At 41.4% G+C, this 19,236-nt stretch overlaps 1 protein-coding gene across 1 annotated transcript in view; it reads right to left on the reverse strand.

Moving 5' to 3' along the window:
* LOC141799599 (segment polarity protein dishevelled homolog DVL-1-like) overlaps window positions 1-18,957 on the reverse strand; it is a 30,894-nt gene extending 11,937 nt beyond the window's left edge. Inside the window, exons 1-4 of the mRNA XM_074681886.1 lie at window positions 18,510-18,957; window positions 10,871-10,940; window positions 7,684-7,805; window positions 4,594-4,712 (exon numbers count right to left, since the gene is read on the reverse strand). Coding sequence (XP_074537987.1) covers window positions 4,594-4,712; window positions 7,684-7,805; window positions 10,871-10,940; window positions 18,510-18,679 — 481 coding nt within the window. The 5' untranslated portion in view covers window positions 18,680-18,957. The remainder of the gene's footprint in view (window positions 1-4,593; window positions 4,713-7,683; window positions 7,806-10,870; window positions 10,941-18,509) is intronic.
* Window positions 18,958-19,236: the final 279 nt, after the last annotated feature.

The following is a 19,236-nucleotide window of genomic DNA, read 5'->3' on the forward strand; positions in this document are numbered from 1 at the left end:
ATGCCACGGTTAAAGTAAATTAATTTTTCACTTTTATTCAGTCAATTTTTTATGTGGCTGACTACTTCAAGTTTCTATGATCTGAATCAATTTTAATCCAACATATTTAAAAATATATTTCAATCTTCTGTGATCCTTTTAATACTGTGTCCTACAGTCTACAAAGCCTTTTATAATTTCCCTTTCCAGCTGAGTAAAACTTTTCAATTGGTTTTCATACGTACACTGCCAGAGGGGTGGAGCTGTCTCAGGGTGACAGCGGATTGGCTGAAAAGGTCTCATAAGGCGAAGAGGGCGTGGCAGCCAGCGTATTCGCCTAGAGCAAGCGAAACATTCCAGCAATGCGGTCGTTCCCATTGTTAGCTCCGCCCACTGAGTGCTTTCATGTAAGCTGAGCTGCTGCACTCACTCAGTCAGCAGAGGGACATGACATCCGCAGTCACTCAGACATATTTGCTCCCACGCTGAAGTGAATGCACAGCCAGAGAAAACAAACTAAAACAAAAAAAAACACACAAGCATGCAGGTTCACCAAGGCAAACTGAAACGTGTGTCTCTGTGCTCTGCTCTGCTTGGTCTGTGCTAAAGCCAGCCTGAGACACAGACGCTGCTCACCGGCTGGCTGCTGACAGGCTTCACAGATTATCTACAACAGAGGCAGTGACAGAAAAACAGGGAATAAATAGTCTGTTTTCAGTCAGAGGATAAGAAGACGGTTGTCACTGTTTTGACAGGAGATAGGAAACTTAATCTGACCACATAACTTCAAAAATTAAAAATACTGGCACATTGTCTTGCATTATGAACATTCTAATAAAAAGTTTTGAACCATAATAGATAAATATCTTTGTACAAACCCAGAGTTGAAGATATGAAATTTCTCTTCTGATTTGTTAATACTTCTTTTACTACTTGCAACAAGTGAAATATATTTCTCTCCTTCTAAAAACAAGAAACCATCTTTGTAAACTAGCATTCCATATTTATAGAGGAATAAAATGCATCAAACTAACCACATAATGCAATCATAAATATCCTATCCCATCATCAAGAGTCATAAATCATCATAACAACAAGCCTGTCTCACCACAGACGACAGTGTGTCCTCATCCGACGCACAAACAATCTGAACTGAGCGTCAGGACAAAGTATCGCCTCCTCCTCCCTCCCTCTCTCCTACAGCACGCAACTATAGTATGACTGATAATCTGTCTCCGACCAATCGGATGATGGAGTTCACCAAAAACAGAGGATTTAAGATGATGTGCCGTCCTCTCTCGTCTCTGCCTCAGGTGAAAGCAGCAGCAGGGCATTAAAATCCAGCGGCTTTGCATCACCAAAAATATGATTTTTCTGATATTTTCATGCAGTTTCAGCAGCTGTTTTTAGTACTTTGTGTTAATACTTTAATACAAGCATAAGTGCTTTGGCTTAACTGTGTCTCTTTTGACTTCGACCTTAAAATCCCTGCTGCGCTACAGCATAATACTTAATAAAATGGCAATGCCATTTCTCTTTTATCATTAAATATTCATAAAAACAACTATAGGAGTCGTGTTTAACAGCACACCTGGTGGGCTCAAAAGAAATCAAACCCCTTAAGTCTATAAAAACACCTGTTCCCCCCTCCCAAATTTTGCATTATTCATCCATTCATTCTCAAAAGCTGCAGCACACACACAAAAAGACAGGATACGTTTACAACTTAAGCGATCGCTGTAAAACCGACAGCATTCACACTGAGACAAATCACTCAGAGTGTGTGTATAAGGTGACAGGGGAATTCCTGTTGCTGCTGATGCTGCAGGCTGTGAGGTAAAGAGGTGGAGCTACTTGATTCTCCTTTATAAGACTGAGAAAGCAACTCCGACTAATTAAAGTGCATTAAAGCTGGGCCTTCATGAGCCATGAAAACTGCTGTTAAACCAAGAGTGATCCACCCTATTCCCTCAACGGCTCCAATTAATTAGAGAGAACAAACAAGCAGGAAACAGAGGAAGACATACTGCATGTGTGTGTGTGTGTGAGAGAGAGAGAGAGAGAGAGACAGTAATCCTCGAGAAATTCTTTTCCTTCTGCGTAGTAGAGAGTGATGCCTGGTTTGTATTGAGGCTAGTAAACGCAGAGGAGCACAGATTCAGTTTTTCAGGGCTTGGGGTGTGAACACATCCCCTGCCAACAGATGTGCAGTCAGCAGTTAGTGCTGAAGATGCAGTCGAGTCAAAACCACAGGATGCAACAAAGTGAGGAAATCCATCCATGTGATAATGTGTTTACTACACTGGGATAAAGTTTTTCCCACATCCTGAAGGTGTACACTCTAATACTAATTTCATAAACCAAGAGTGAAGGAAGAGAGAGCTTTCTGTGAAAAGAGGATAGAAAGAGGCCTACAGGGCACGAGGAAAACATACATTAAGCCACAATACAATTACACATAACAAGCAAAAGATGTGTTCTTTTTTCCCCTTAGTATATTTAATCTCACTTTTTGCTTCACCTTTTCAAGCTAAGCAGATAGTGCCAAATGTACACAAATTAATCTGAGGTCAGCTGACTTCATCTGATCAGTAGATGGTTTGAATACATGTCCCATGTAACAGTGGCTCGATCTAACAGGTCAAAGATTAGCATGCTGCTGTGACTTTTAAGTGCATTGTGAGATAGTTTCAGTCCCTTGAGTTGTATCTGTGCTAATATTCATACCCTATGGGCATGGATTGGTGATGTTCTTGTTGAAGTTTAAAATAGAAATTTGAGGAACCACAGGGGAAATGGAAATAGATGATCTCTGCTGAACCCTGCTCTTTGAAATGAAGCTGCTTCTTTTACACAAGACTGATTCATTAAGTTAATTTATTTTACTATGTTATTTTACTCCTTTGCTCCTCTTCTCATTTCCTGATCACATCTCTCCAGAAACACTGCAACACATCTTTGCTGTCAGCCAATCATACGCTGCTGTTTTAAGTTTGTTTAAAAATGTTTTTCCGGTTCAAACCCACAATCTAAAAACTCAAATCCAGGCAATATGTCAGATATGTCTTATATTTAGAAGACAGGGATATCAGACTTAATTTGAGCCACATTTACCTAAAAATTCCAGAGAAATGTCTTATTGCAAGATACTAAAAGACAAAAATGACGCCTGAAAGTGCTTGTTGAGAGCATAGAAAAAATCTGCCACTGGAGTAAAAGACTTATCTCATACAGTAGTCTTGATTCAAGAAACTGGAACCTGCTTGTAGGCAGGATATTTTTTGTTCTTTCCCATTATTTTTGTCTTTTAAATATCTTAAAGTAAGATTTTTCCCCGGGGGCAACAAGATCAATTGGCTCGTATAGATTACATTAAGAAAAAATAAGGAATGATTTTGTGAACAATGAGACAGAAACACTTGCAGTGCTGCTCACACTGTGTGATCAGCTTCGTCATCAGTGAAGAAAGCTGTCCTGGAGTTAACGCAGAAATGAGACAGTGACATTAGCTCATTATCACATCATCTCTGAAAAATAAATTTCATAAATATCCATCTTTAATGCTTTAACTTGTCTCTCTTGATTGAAATAATTAAGTGTAGTTCAGTTAAAACTTGTGTGTGTGTGTAAACATATACTGTATATCTTCTACTTCGTAATGAACAGACTGTTTTTCTGTCAAGATGTGTTTGTGTTTTTTAAATGTGCTTTCTGTGAAAGCTAAAAAGATGTTTTTTGAAGTCATTCTGATCAGTGATGGCAGCACAATCTCCTTTCAATTTACACGGTTCCAAATAAAATTCCAAAAACACAAAAAGGTGATTCATCGTGCAGCATCAGGCAGCTGCTGCTCTCCTTCCTCCTGCCATCTCCAAACCAAATCTGCCAAAATGTTTGCCAGCAGAAGAAACAGACTGAAGAGGATTTCTCAAAATATTCAAAATATGATGCTGATAACAGAGCATTCCTCTTTGTCTTGTAGCAGGAGTTTGTCTGCTGTGGACGATGCAGACATGCTGCCTCTGTTCTTATATCAAAACCTGGGCTGGTGAAGGAGTGGTGAGAAACCCACCCTTCTTCTACTAAAGTGATTTTACTAGAAGGCTTTTTAGGCAAATGCCAAAACAATAAAAGCAGTCGTATTCTTAACACTTAGCACTTCATAACAGCTATAGAAAGCTTTTAAAATCAAGATCCTGGCAGTTTTTTCCTCCTTGTAGACTATGCAGCCGATATTTCCTGAAACATTCGTCTCCTCTGACAGCGTATAATCATCGTACAGGACTGAAAGTGTGACTTCTAAGTGGAAAACAGCCTCTGACCATAAACCTGAGCCACACACAGGAAACAGAAGACGGGAAATTATGAGACGAGACAGTAAATTCCAGAAACTTCGACGTGCAGTGAACTTATTCACTTTCTCGTTCTTAGGGAGAACTCGTGCTTCTTGGTCTCATGTAGTTAAGGTTCAACATGTGACCCCTGGAGGGGGGGCTTGTCTCTTTTCTGTCCATTTTTTCTTTGAGAGTGAAGGTTTTGAGTGAAATGTAATAAGTAGAAAATGACAAGATAATTGCGATTTAGGGCCCATCTGTGCCTGATGATAACACTCACGCTCAGTTTCTCTGGCTCTCCTGCGTGCGCGCTCCCTCTCCCTCTCTCGCCGGTGGCTCAGGAGAGACTCGGTCCCCGTCTCGGTGTCCAGGCCGTCTCTGCTGCTCACTGCGTTGGCACTGAAACACACAGGTCGGAAAAACTTCAGTCACATTCGTAATAATGCTCAAAACACATGTCTCTCTCACGGACTGTCTTTGAAATGAACTCTCCAGCCTCCTTCACTCGTGAACCAACTCCCCAGCTATGATCCACTCCTGTCAGTTAGAATATCTGTTTCTCTGCCAGTCAGCCTGAGGGGAATATGCAGCTCATATTGTCACTATGTTTTAGATTCAATCCCTGCAGCCAGGATAGCGCTTTCATTGTTTTGCGGTATGTGATGTGTTTTTCGCTAAGTGTCATTAATGACCAGATACCCTGAGAGGGAGCCGCTCTGGACAATGCTGGTATTAATGAGACCTATTGAAAGCACAGATGGTGCCTGCAGCATGATCAGGAGAAGAAGAGAATGACAGATTGCATTTAAAATAAGCAAGAAGTGGCAGATCAGGTGTGAGCTGAGCAATGAGCTGGTCCTGGGAGGAGTCAGGGGTGTCTGGAGGTGCTGGAGGGCAGATCGTGAGATCTGTCAGAGGGCTGCAGACACTGTGGCCTCAGGGTGCAGGGTTCAGGACTCAAACAGCCACCAGGCAGCCGAGAAATCTGAAGCTGGTGAGAACTCTGCTCAGCACCATCAGGGTGTCAAACACACTTAGGCATGAGTGCAACATGTACCTCACACCTGCATAAATAATTGTGTGTGCATGAAGGCACCATCAGGCATTCATGCATTTATAAACGGTATGCAGAGTCATATTCAGTGTATTTTAGACAAACAGCCTGCAGGGGGTTACAAAATGTGAAACTGCCATAATGTGGCACTAAAAATAACATTTGAAGTCTTTTATTTATTGTTCTATTTTTTGTTTTTATTTAAGAACAATATGCCTCAAACCAATAAAAATGAGATTTAAAGCCTAAAACAGAATTTGAATTATGGTAAATATTTTTTTTTTCCTATGTGGGTGCTGAAACAAAATGACCTCTGTTTTAAAATGATGATGATTTTATTTATATTTCATTCAATCAATTTCATTTTCCTACTTTTTTTTTTTTGGGGGGGGGGTTTCAATGCGCATTGTGTAACTATTAAAGCTTAATGTTTTTTATGTTTGTCATTTATAGTTTGAAGCATTACATTTATCTTGGTGTGTGTTTAATTGTGCAGCAAATTGAGTTGATTTAGATGCAAAACGGCCCAGCCCAAGTCATTCAAAGATGGACTGTACAGGAACAAGTAAAAACAAAAGGCCAGAAAAGGGAGGTATTTTCTATATTGATATAATTATTACTTCATTTTATGCCACTCAAAATACTATGAAACACAACATGAGTAAACAAATCCTCAGTCTGATCTCACACCTTATGGTCCGAGTGGCGATGATCAATGTAAATGAAGAACACAGGCGCAGGCACGACGCTGTGTCTGCCGTGTTCACTCAGCGGGATAAAGCGCTCAATGAGGCGTGTGGACACGTTTCTGCTACAGCGTGCTAATGGGTGCACCTGGGGCAGGCACAGGCCACTGCATGTGTGCAAATACGAGCGAGGATGCGTAGATTGGGAGCATTTCTGAGTGATGATTGATGCTGTGTTGACTGCCTGTCAGCCAGGCTGTCGAACTCTGCTGACCAGACGGGTCAGCTCCTGATCCTAGGGGAGATTATCGGAGGCGCTGGGCTGCAGCTGTGAACAAATGCCACCCCCTTTAACACCCCCCTATCTCCTCCCACCATCACCTTCCCCTCTCTCTTCCACCATCTCTGCCCCCCTCCCTCTTGGGATATGGAGATGGGTGCTTTTAATGTCTGTTAATCCGGATTACCAGGCAGAGGCACATCAGTTGTGTCCATTCTCAGCCCAAAACACCTATTCTGTGCACTCATCAAATACAGCCATTCACGCCGACAAACACATGAAATGCATGAATAAAGCACAAAGACAAATGAAGTGGTAATAATATTCTCACTATTTACAGAGAGAGGAAGAGGGAGGAAGACTGGATTCATTTCAGAAAGAGAGGAGGTTCGCTGGAGGGAAAACAGCACGCTGCTTCTGAGAGAAAGGCCTCACTCTCTCAAAGAGGCAGAGAGAAAGGGAGAGTACAGCAGGGGGAGGAGGGGATGTGACGCCTGGTAAGGGGGCGGTAGAGTGTCGTCTTCCTCCACAAGGTGGCAGTAGTGGTAGTGAAAGCTGACCAGGAACAATAAAACCATCAAGACAGCTGACAGGAGAGCAGCAGGGAGCGGCCCATAGAGGGCAAAAGCGAGCTGAGATGTCAAACCTGGATAAAGAGATACTCTCAGACATGACAGATTGCATGTTCTCAATATAGAGCCTCGGCCATATTGCTCTCACGCTGTAATGGCAACAACCGTTGCCCCCACTGCCCCCAGCAGTCGCAGCTATATTTAGAATTAGACTTCTCAGCGACTGCAGTTCGACTCTCTAATCTGCCAGCTGTAATTTAAGTCTCAGATCAGGTAAAGGGCGAAAATAAAAAAAGAAATCCAACCTTTTTGTGTTTTTGTGACACGTGTGCCTTTATCATGCGAGTATGGATGACTGCTCCTAGTGACTGAATATAATGGGAGCCTCTCTCAGTCCCAGTATTTGCCTGAAGATGTTTGTGCTGTGGAGGCTATTTCAAGAATCAGCAGCAGTGGCGGCGTGTGCATCATGTTTACACAGACGAGCGGACTAACGCCTTACTCTATGGTCGAGTGGGCGGAAGGGGAGCGCACACACAAGTGGGAGAAATACTCACACCCGTGCATGTTCAAGCTTTAGCACATACTTCACGGCTTATTCACACTCTGGGGTACAGAGCACCTACACCTCCCGTAGGATGATAAATCTTTCCACTTTGAATTTGCACATACATGGAAAAGAGAGGTCACACAGTGCACAGGATTGTGTGCATAAATACATCTGCTGTCATGTGTGTGTAATTGTGCATACATGACAGGCAGTAATCAGCCCACTTACTGGAAGGATGGGGGGCGGGAGTCTCCGATGCCCCCTGTTCTCTCCAACGGAGGGGGTAGCTCCGGGTGGCTCTCCGTGCACTGAGATCCTCCATCAGAGTGTGTGCTCTCAGCTAGGACCAACTGGAAAAGTTGGAGAAAAACGAAATATTCAGCTCTGAGAAGAAGACAAAATTATGATAATATTTTGTTGAGTGACAGAGGCCCCATTGTGAGCAGAGAAGATCAAAAACAAAAACACGTAAACATGCAGGCACAAGAGGCACACACATCCTGAGAGCTAAAACACACAGGAGAAAGCTACAAAACAAGATGCTCAAAAGGACTACTGATGACTTGTAACTGCGCATAAATAACTCGTGAAGCTCAGCAAGCAGCGCAGAAACTTTTAAGACGACTGTGAGGTACAAAAGCTGATGTACAATAACCTGTAGGTACAAGCACTCTCCTTTCATCTCCGACAGAATAATGAACTTTGAAGCAGCCGTGCAGACTAACAGATGTGATTATTCTAATGCAAGCTTTGGATTCTCAGATGTCACTTTGGTGTCGCAAGGTTTTTAAATGAACTGAAATGAGCCACTTTTTCTCTCTCTGCTTAGTTCCAAAGTATTTCTTCCCTTCCTCTTTCGTCACCTTCTGTGTCTGTGTGAGCTTACAGGCTTTCTGTGTGAAACACATCATGAGGGAGCAGATTACACTCTGGTCCTTGGTTATTCAGTTTAATGGAAAATGGCTTTGTAGGAAGGAAGGGCTTATAGTCTCAAATTGAGAACATTATGGGGGAAAAAATACCTCTTTCCCTGCAGGTATATGATGATCTGACCTTGTTCTCATAAGATACTGAATGAGATGACTGACTAGAGCCACTTTAAGAAGACTGATTGGAAAAATACAACTGAAGCAGTCTTTTGTTTGATGCAATGTACTGCTGAAAGGTTCATTAATCATTTCATGTATAAATTAAACCAATTCCAGTTATAAGATTCAGCCACGATACAGGATCTGCATTCTTACATTTGGAGAAGACCACATTAGACCTGCAATTATTAACAATCATTTTAAAAAATCTGCTGTACCTCATTTTTTACACATCTGCCATTTAAAAAAAAACTAAAATCCAATCCATTTTCTAATCTCAAGATTAGCTCTAATTATTCTGAGGGCAGCTGATTAACAGCTTTAGCTTCATTTGACTGCATCAAAATCATGTGAAAGCTTGTGCAATACGCCCAGGACTCTATCCATATAACGTTTGCATGTTTTTTTTACAGTTTGGTAAGATTTAATTTGAGATTTTTATGAAAGATAAATTCAGAATTTTGCACTGTGTTTATTTTGATGCATGATATGCCTAATCAGTCAAATTACAATTTATTGTGCAGCCCTGGAGTATGTGTGCAAAAATAACCAATCAAACATCACATAGTGTATATGTAACAGGTTTCTGTAGTCTGACAACAGGAGTTAAATGAGGTCTCCGCTATTTTTTACTTCATGTTTTAATGTAAGGTTTTAAAGCTCCTGTGATTATTTTCTGTTGTTCTTGGTTTTGGCGCTAATTAATGGTTATAACTAACATATCTGTGCTTATGCTTAAATCATGTTACTGAAAAATCATGCTTCTCCTAAAAGCCACCTGTCATAAATATTTGTTGTACAGAAAGTAAAAAAAAAGTCCCTCCCCATGCAGTTAACCCCTCCCAGCAGTTCCAGCCTTCAAAAACCACGACATGGAAAATATCTGTGTTTTTACTAATGGTTAAGTTTTCTTTGGTAAGTCATTAAGAGGCATTGCTATTAATCTCAGTTTGTTTCACAATCAGTTAAAAACTTCTCAAAGGAGCTTTAATGGAGTTTCTAAGAAAGATAAACATTTATTTTTATTAGAGCGTATCAATTGAAATCTTTAAAATTACAGCTATGCCACAGCTGGGGTTTCAAATTATCTGTTCAATATTTGTTCTGGGCTTTGAAATAGTCAGAAAAATGTCTGGTCCAAGAGGATGCTGATTTATTACTTGACCTTTTAATTATCAGAATTCTTCAGATCTGGGGGAGCAAAAATATGACTATGGCCACACAGCAGTTCAATTTTCCTCATTTGACAGTGGGTTACTGATACACAATGGTGACTCAAAGGTAGATTCAGGATACTTCTTGAGAAAATGGAAGCAATGGTAAAAATGTCTCCATTAATAGGTCTGTGAATTCTCAGTAGTGGTAAAATGTGGATGCAATGAGACTGGATGTTTTTCTTGTTCTTTCATTTTTGAGTTTCTGTTTCTTAATTTCTTGAAAACTAATACTTTCAAACGTGCTTTCTAGAAGTAACAGAGCAGAAAAAGCTTTATTTTCCCTTTTAATAAGGCATTAATAAAAATGCAAACTCAGTCGTTGTGCGGTGATCTGTGACGGGGAGACCACTTCAGGAAATGACACTGATTAAGTGATATTGAGTAGGACAGTCTTTAACGACTCTATATTCACTGCTGTGACCCTGACTCTGTGACCTTTGACCTCCCTTTGGAGGCAGGCAAGCAAACTAATGAATTTCCCCTTGGAGATCAATAAAGTGTAATTTTTAAGGCTGGATTGTTAACAAAAATGGACAAAAAGCCAATAAGTAGATTAAACCTGTCAAACCCATTGATGCATCCCTGCTCTGAGTCTTTTATGGTTATTCAGAGGTAGAGCAGTAACCTATGTGCTCTGCTAAGTACACATTGTGACAGAGCAGTGATTAAAATGTAAATCTCCTCTAACATGGCAGATTGATTGAGACATGTAGCATGTTTAACATCCCAGTAGGGATATCTTTCCTCACAGTGCTGTTTATCTTCCATTATTATGAATCACTTTACATCTTCAGAGGTTGATGGAGTAATGGATCAGATAGGCTACATGAGAAGGTATAATGTTTCCTGATTTAGAAGCACTTCTGATTGTTTTTTTGTTGTAACAGTAGCCAAGTTTCCAGTCTAATGGAATCATTCACACCTATGCGTCACAGCCGAATGGGGACATCGAGGTGAAGTGTGTTTGAAAAGCCGTGTGGAGGCGTTGCACAGCTGCATTTACATGATCTATGAGTGTTCAACATATCTTTGGTTAGGGAGCTGAGGCTGCCCAGCTCAGGCAGGGGGCCAGGAGAGAGGAGGGGAGGGAGCTCCATTCATCTCACTTACCCAGGACACTACTCTCCCATTGAAGCACGGCAGCTTGGCGTTGTCATCGGAAATCTCTTCCTTGACGACCCTGGGGAGAAGCAGACAGATTCAGTCAGGCAAACCAGCCAGGACAAGGACACAGAGTCAGATCAACAGCACAGTGCAGCCTTGAGACACTTCACTCCTCCTGCCAAGTTCACATATTCAGAGATAGTTTCTCAGTCACATTTTACAGCTGGCTCTCACCCAGGTCTGTATCCTTGATGTGTGGCACAGGTTAACCCAATGAGCAGGAGCAATGGTACTGTGTCAGTGTGTGTCAGTGATTTATTAACATCATGTCTGTCTGTCAGGTTACATAAAGCATAACAAAGTGATAAGGGCTGCTTAACCTGGTGAAGAGAAGGCCATAAATCAGAGATGGGGAAACAGGATGTGTGTTTCATAATGATACAATGACAGATCCTTTTTACACAGTCTGACAGTGATGTGCTTACTTCTAATTACAATACAAAAAAAAACAAATATGTGTTTTATATTATATTCTTACCTATAAATGATAATTATGAATTTATTTGTGTTGATATTATAAATAACAGTGCAGCTTTGTTTACGTTAATATCTACATTGGTAAACAAATCTAAACCTTTCACAGTTTGCACATACCAACCTTTGTCTTTTCAAACTTGGTATGAACAATTTTACTCCATTTTACCCTCTACATTATGCAATGTGCACTACAAACTTGAAGGTATATAAATCTGATGTCACGTACAGCCATTGTCTACACCCTGCTCTCTGTATTAGCAGCAGCTCTGCCTTCATATTTACTAGGTGTGTCCTGTTTCTTTCTTTTTTTTCCTACATGGTGCAATTTAAATGTCACCGGCTGCTGTGACAATCTAGGGATTATGAGTAAAAAAAAAAACAATCTACAATCTACAAACAGAACTCAACTGACGCAAACAATAAATTCCAGCTGTAAAAGTTTGAGGCTTATTTTCACACTTTTTTAAAACTCTCACAGCAGCTTACAGACAACACGATGAACTTAACAAAAGCAGAATTTACTGCATGACCTTTGCTTTAAATTGCTGTAATTTTAACATCTACTTTATCTTTCACCGTAAAATTATCCATACATAACATAAAATGCCACCACTGGGGAAAAAATAAGGTAAAGGAAGAGGAAGTTGACCAAAGGGAGGCCATATTTAATGAGGTCATTATTTATCAGTGAGGAAAAAGCGAAATCTTCATTTCTCCTCAAATCTGCCTGTCTTTTTAGAATCTGCTGTCAGGGTCAACCCATCATCTGTAGCCATAAACATTTTTACATCACTGCTGCTGCTACCATAACCACTTTTAATGCTACTGGTACTGAAGAAACACTGCCTGAGTGCCTAGTACCTGGCAATTGGTATCAGAACTCAACTTTACCTTTTGTTTGTGTTTATGTGGAAATAAATATTGATTTGTTTAACAAAATCTAAAAGTTTTTGTGTTTAACATATTCAATTTTTCTTCCACTCTCGCGTGGTCACAAGGATGCGTTTAGGTGCCTCAACATAGTATCATTTGATTTTACTTGAATCAGTACTCGTACTATGGATGAAATTTGGTCGGTACCTTAAAAAGAACCTAATTTGGTACCCATCTCCAATCAGGAATGTTCTAAAGTAAACATTTCATACTTCTTACCCATTTCTTATTTGGAAAAATATTCACCCCACCTACAGTGTGCCAATAGCAAAATTAGCATTTCAGATCCATACAGTTTTTTCAACCTGGCTGTAAATAGTCTTTAATCCAATTAAATGTTGGGGTTTTGTATTTTTTGGCTTGGTATGTGTTTGGTTGCTGGTCTTTCTACAGCCAGCCTCAAGTGGATTCTCGATGAACAGCAACCTTTAGTACTCCTGCTGGGGCTTCTTTTTTCTAGTCTAGATGTTGCCCCTTACATGGACCACAAAGACCAACAGACCATTTGTTCCATGAATGGCTTTTTGTTTACATTATCTACCCTTCGTGCCTGAGCATCATCGTCACATAAGCTCCAATCCTGTTGCCCAGCAAGCAAGCAATATTACCACCATCGCCAGGATTTCCAAAATACTCTAAAAGATCGATTAATTTGTTTGTATTTTTCTTTAATTTGTACAGCTTGTTGTGTTTTAAGTTAATATTATTATCCAATAGTGTATTCCCATTTTGTTTCAAATGGTGTACCAAGAATTATGGATAATGCTGGACCACGAAGGATGCTTCTGTTGTATCCTAGGCAGCCAGAAAAAGACATCTAGAGGAGCCTTCAAAATGAAATAGGCTTGATGCGCTGCAGTGACACATTCAGTCATAAAATGAAGTCTGCAAAGGCTGAAGCCCCTGCATTAAGACAAAAATGTGTTTGTTTATATCAGGGTAGTAGATCTTTTTGGTATGGCACCAAGAGCCATTAGCTAGAGCTTCAAACCTTCGCCAGTGGCAGGTGATTCTGATACAGCTTTGACACAATATGTGAGCATTGCAGGCAGAAAATAAACTTTTAAAAACCTTTTTCATTCTGCTACAGTACTACTGTACGACACTAATAAGTGACAAAATGTAGGAGAGAATCAGGAGGTTGTATATGTGGTTGGCAGAATTTAAAACCTCAACAGCAACTAAAACTGAGAACAGGAAACCATTATTACAGGTGTCAGCCAAAATTTCAGAAAAACAGGAGTAGAGGATAATCCAGGAGAGATGGAGAACCTTTTAATTAGTTAGTCTCCCAAATGCCTGTTAAGAAAAGTGTTTTTAAAGGGATTTAACAGATTGAACTAATTTTACTGGCCTAATTCCCTCTGATAGTCCATTTCCCAATCTAAAGCTCACTGGTAGCAGTACAGGTGAGCTTATACAGGAGTAAACAGTCTCTGGTTTTCATGCCTCTCATAGCCCTGCTGAATAGATTAATAGATGGATGCTTCTGTGTGAGCTGAGCCGTGACAACAGGGTGCCAAGGCACAGGAGCGTGTATTAATAGAGAGATCAAGTGTGTGAACTACCCTCCGTGTGTTCGTCTTTGGCTGTAAATTCCCAACAAAAATACCTCACAGTTAACCTTTGACCTGCTGGGACACAGTTCAGCAGCCACCACACCTGCTCGGCTCGTGTCACATAGAGGAGTCCTGGAGCCTGCTAACGGCTACCAGAGGTAGAGGGGCCTGTAAACACCTTACACACACACACACACGAACACACACGAACACACACACACACACACACACACACACACACACACACACACACACACACACACACACACACACACACACACACACACACACACACTGTTTCATGATCCTTTACTGCTCATTGTTTGCTTCTTAAAGGTTCGGCACATGCAAGCATTTCTGAGGCTTTGTGCAGATCTCACGTTAGCTTCTTGGCTTTAAAGACGCTCTGTGAAAAAGGGAGAGGCATGACTTTAGAGCAGCAGGAGAGACTAAGAAGATTTTGAGCAGGGGTGTATCTGACAGCCACTTAACGCCCCACTTCTTGTTTGCCAGAACTTTCCTGCTACTGAAATGATTAGCCAAGCTGGTTGTGTTTTGTGTGCTTTGCCGCCACTGCTGCTGTGGGAGCTGTAATGCTGGGAGTGGTTGACGGAGATAACGCAGCCTGGTGGCTGGGGCTGACGGCCTCAGAGTCTGCCGCTGCTGCTTCTGCTGTGGCCTGTTCCTCCTTAGGGAGGAAAAGGGAGGGAAGGAGGCGAGAGGTCTGACTCTGCCGGCTGCTTCTTAGGTAGGAAGTGTTCGTATCCTCTTGCTGGAGCGGCATGACCAGCTGTAAGGTGAATTATGAGGATGAGGGAGTGGCCCGTACAACAACATATCAGCAGTGCTTCGTCTCACTTGTGTTCGGCAGGAGAAACTCTTTCTTGGACTCAAATTTTACAGTAATTTCACAGGTTTCAAAAAAACTAGGATGTAAAATAAAGCTTTTGAACACAGTTCAGTCTGTTATGAAAGCTACCAAAACAAAACATAATCATAGCTAATGACGTCTTCATCATGTGGTGAAACACCCATGGTCTGCATTCTTTTCAGCTTCCATCTGATATCAGGATAAGTGTAAGCATTCACACACACTCACACAGACAAACACACTCTCATAAGCCCCTGTTTAGAGGAGCATGTGTCTGGTGTGGGCCGCTGTCACAGATCTGAGCCCTCGGAGCAGACAGCTTAAACAGGTCTTCACAGATTTCACAGGATAATGACACAAAATTTACCCTGGTGACGGCTGAATATTCCACAGCGCTGGGTATTTGTGTAGCTGTGGGAAGATTAGACGTGTTTGTTTTCTCTCGGAGAGACGGGGAGGGCTGGATAGTTACAGCCTGAACCAGAAAGCACGGAAAGGAGCAGCAGGCCTAGTCCAGCCTGTAGTCCAAGGACTCTGGTGGGCTGAATGGTACTATAAATGAGGAAGCTAAATATTTGAAGGCAAATAAGATTAGAAATAGATTTACTTTGACACAAAGTCTACATTCAATTTGAGCTGTTTGAAGACTTCAAAAAATGTAAACATGTTGTTGATGTCATATTTTTCGCTGCAGGGATTTCACATTAAGGGGTCATAGTGATCATAATGGGTGATCATAATGGGTCAATATTTCATATTTAATAGATAGAAACTTCCAAAATAAAAGCGGTTTTATCCATAGAAAGACACTAAAAATGTGTGTAACCTTCACAACTGGTCAAAATCTTAAACAACACCAAAAAGCAAGGAGACTAAATAGGAGAATTTGTGCAAAAATCTGCAATTTTTTTGTCCGACACAGGCTTAGCATCACTTCCTCAGTAGGAGAAAGACCTCCCTCCCCTCCCCCCTCCCCACTTTTCTAAGGCACAAACAAGCCTGTTCCTTTCAGACCTGCAGCTTGGCTGCTTCCTCAGCTCCACAGTGCCTCTGTGACTTGCATTATAGTGAAGTCTCAAACCCACTCACCACCAGTGGGGACGACAAAGCGCCATATCATCACCTTGAAGTCTCCGAAAAAGCCAAGTGGGTTGCCTCAAAACAACCCCGTCTCAATTAGCATGGCGTCTTATGAATATGGATGAATGAATGAATATTATGGGAGGGAAAGGGAAACAACTGATGTATAAAATGTGCACAAAGAACCCTCGATTGTTTGATTTGCGGTGCTCTGTCGTGTTCAGAAATGCCTCAGCTTGTGGTTACATTAAGTTCATGTTATTCTGCAGGAGGCTGAGTCGTTCTGAGGGCAAAGCGTTTATCAAATTGGTGTGGCCGTAGCTTAAAGAGCTGATACTACGAGCACAAATGTAGTTCAGCAATCCCTTAAGAAAATGGCTGGTTTTTCCGGCACACCAGGGGGTCTACTACAGAGGACCTTGCACTGACTGCTCATTTACATTTCAAACACTGTCTATAACTGCAAGGGATTTGATGTTTTCCCTCTCTGCTCAGCAGTCTTATTCCTCCCCAGCTAATTCTCCAGCAGCCATAGTGTCTGTGTGGATGCAGCAGAGCCAGCATGGCTACCACAAAGCGCGCTATCCTCTTTGCCTTTGACTGGGTTTGCTTCCATACTGTGCCAGTACCATACGGCACTCACAGCGCCCAAATACTCAACCTCAACTCAAAGGCTGGCATAGCTGATGGAGATGCCTTTATAATCCATCTATAATAGCTTTATAGTCTTTTTACAATGTCCAAATTCACATTATTATTGAAAATGCCTTGTTGATGTGAAAGCAGAAGCAGGTCGGCCTACTGTCGCCTTGTTTTCAGCCACGTCTCCATGTGGAGAAGGCAAACACGCTCTGTTTGTTTCCATAATCTGCTTGTCGATCACCTGAGGCCCTGTGTGAAGCCCTGGCCTGCACTGCAACAGAGGCAGGAAGCTGGGGCTGGGGACAAAGCAGCGCACCAAGCCTCTCCAGCCACCAGGAAGAGCCCGTTTCCCCCACAAGGTCAGGCTGCAGTGGAAATGTATGACGTTTGGCCTTAAAGACAAGGCCTGCCTCTGCATTTCCTCCAATCATGCTTGCGGTTACAGTGTAAGATATTAGTGTGTGTGTGTGTGTGTGTGTGAACCCTTGTATGACTGATCAGACTGGAATGAGAAACAGGCACTGACAGAAATATGTCACCCTCAGCAGAGGACGGATACAAGTAGATCTTACTGACCAAGAGAGATAGAAAGCTTTGGTGTGTGTCCTGAAAATCAGGATGGGAAGAAGAAGAGAGAGAAAGAGGTGGGAATTATTTCTATTATTCATAAAGCACAGATTCTGTTGAAGAAGAGGTAGATCTTGAGACCTTCTGATGTAAAATTCAGCATCAGGAATATCAGAGTGGAGATACAGGAGAGAATTCGTCAACATTCATAAGATGAAGAAAAGTGATGAAGGTATTACAGGCTCAGCTTCGAAACAGTCATTACCAGCCTCTCACCTGATTTTCTTCCATAAAGCTCTGATTTGTGGCCACCTGGTCTAAAATCTGTGCGCATTTTATTGAACTACTTCTCTTATGAAACAGTTATCAAATTGTGTGCTTATAACTTGATTTGTTTGTCTTTGAAAGGAATATTTCTGTATGTTTTATGTTGCTCCTAGCTTAAACAGGCCTTAAAAAGATAGATATTACTATTGTTATTTGATTTTAATTAACAAATTTGTAATATTAAAGAAATAGTAGAGGTTAAGGTAGTAATATTTGCCTAAAACTTAATTCTCATAGCAAAAAGTGTGCTGAAAATAATTTATCCTGAATTCACTTCTAAATTAGCTTCACTGCTCTCTCAGTAAATGACCTTTTTTTAGTTATTATTTGTCTACATTTCTGACCAAATGGCAAACACCCGCCCCTTCACGCTATTATTTAACCTCCATTATATTTTCTGCCAACAATTTATAAACAGTTTGTCCTGCACTGCTTATATAACACACTAGGTTGTGATTGTAAAGTTATACAGAGCTCTTTCTTTGAGGTTGATTTTAGCCAGAAGTGTTTATGTTCATTATATCACATAATAAACATAAACCACTGTCTTGTGGCTGCCATATTCCCATGGGATTCACCTGCAGTCCAGTGTCGGCACAGAGAGGCACCTTCTTACACCACTAATTAAAGACAGCATAGATTAAATTATATCATAATTATATTTACTAGGGGATGAATGTATGGGGAATATAGAAAAGCGAACAAGACAGCCCGAAACATGAGCACTTGAACATGTGGAGGCTTTGTCAACACTCCCCTCACATGCCTCTTTCCACATGTTTAATATGCTGCCTGGCATTAATCTGGGTTAATATACTGACAGTAATAAGGGGAGCAGGGGTCTGTCTGTGTGTAATCCGTGCAGGGCTGCGTCATTAGGGCTCTGGACGGATCTGGTATCACTTCAAACACTCGTGTGTCTCCTCCACTGCGCACAGTGTAGCCCTGCAATAATGAGCAGGTGCCAGAGGCAGCGTGGAAACAGACATGGGCACTGTAGTTTACACACGTAACAATGATACAGCCGTTATCGCTTATCACGGCGTGTAATTAGCTTTTTATACACACACAATAACAGCAAGTGAGGCAGCTAATAAGAGAGTACTAAGCTCACACGGTGGATACTCACCCAAAATCCTGGTCCATGGATTTGAAGAAGAATTTGTAGCTGTTGACGGGTCGGTTGTTGAGGACATTTTTAAAATCCGCTAATGTGACTTTCTCCGGGGAAACGGTCAGTTTGACCAGGTACGGGGTCTCCTCCTCGTCTATATGGTATATGATTTTAGTCTCCGCCATAAGAGAAGGAGGAAAGGACAGTCATTGAAACGGAGAGAAACAAGCGATATAAACAGGCCTGCTATGTTACCAGCTACCCGTGGAATAACATATCAGCGTTCACTAGTACAAAATCCCGCACAGTCCACGGTGAAATATACGGCTCCGTGTGGTGGACAAACAGGGCAGAAAACCCAACATAATCGCGTTGTGTGTCTGTATTTCCAGCTCCGGTGTTAGTCGGTACGGTGGCTCTCTCGGCACTAAAACAGGAAGGGACCGTCCACATCCTTGCCTGAGATATGGAGTTGGGAATATTGCTATTTTTTACAAGGTAATTGGTTAGACAGTGCTGTCATCTAGTGGTGTGTCTGGGCTGTGCGCAGACATATATGACTTATACAACATACTCGCACTAAAACAACAATGCAGAACAAAGGCAAAGTAGACAACCGAATTAACAGTTTTACTTTAAAGTGTTATTGCGTAATAGCAAGGTCAAATGGGGAAGCTCTTCATTTATTGACCAACATAATCCAGAGTAAATGATACTGGAAAACCGCTCAATTTCATTTTTT

The sequence above is a fragment of the Halichoeres trimaculatus genome, unplaced genomic scaffold (assembly GCF_033239565.1).
Source record: "Halichoeres trimaculatus isolate MK-OKI-2021-1 unplaced genomic scaffold, fHalTri1.1 fHalTri1_scaffold_11, whole genome shotgun sequence".
In the NCBI taxonomy this organism is placed as follows: Eukaryota; Metazoa; Chordata; class Actinopteri; order Labriformes; family Labridae; genus Halichoeres; species Halichoeres trimaculatus.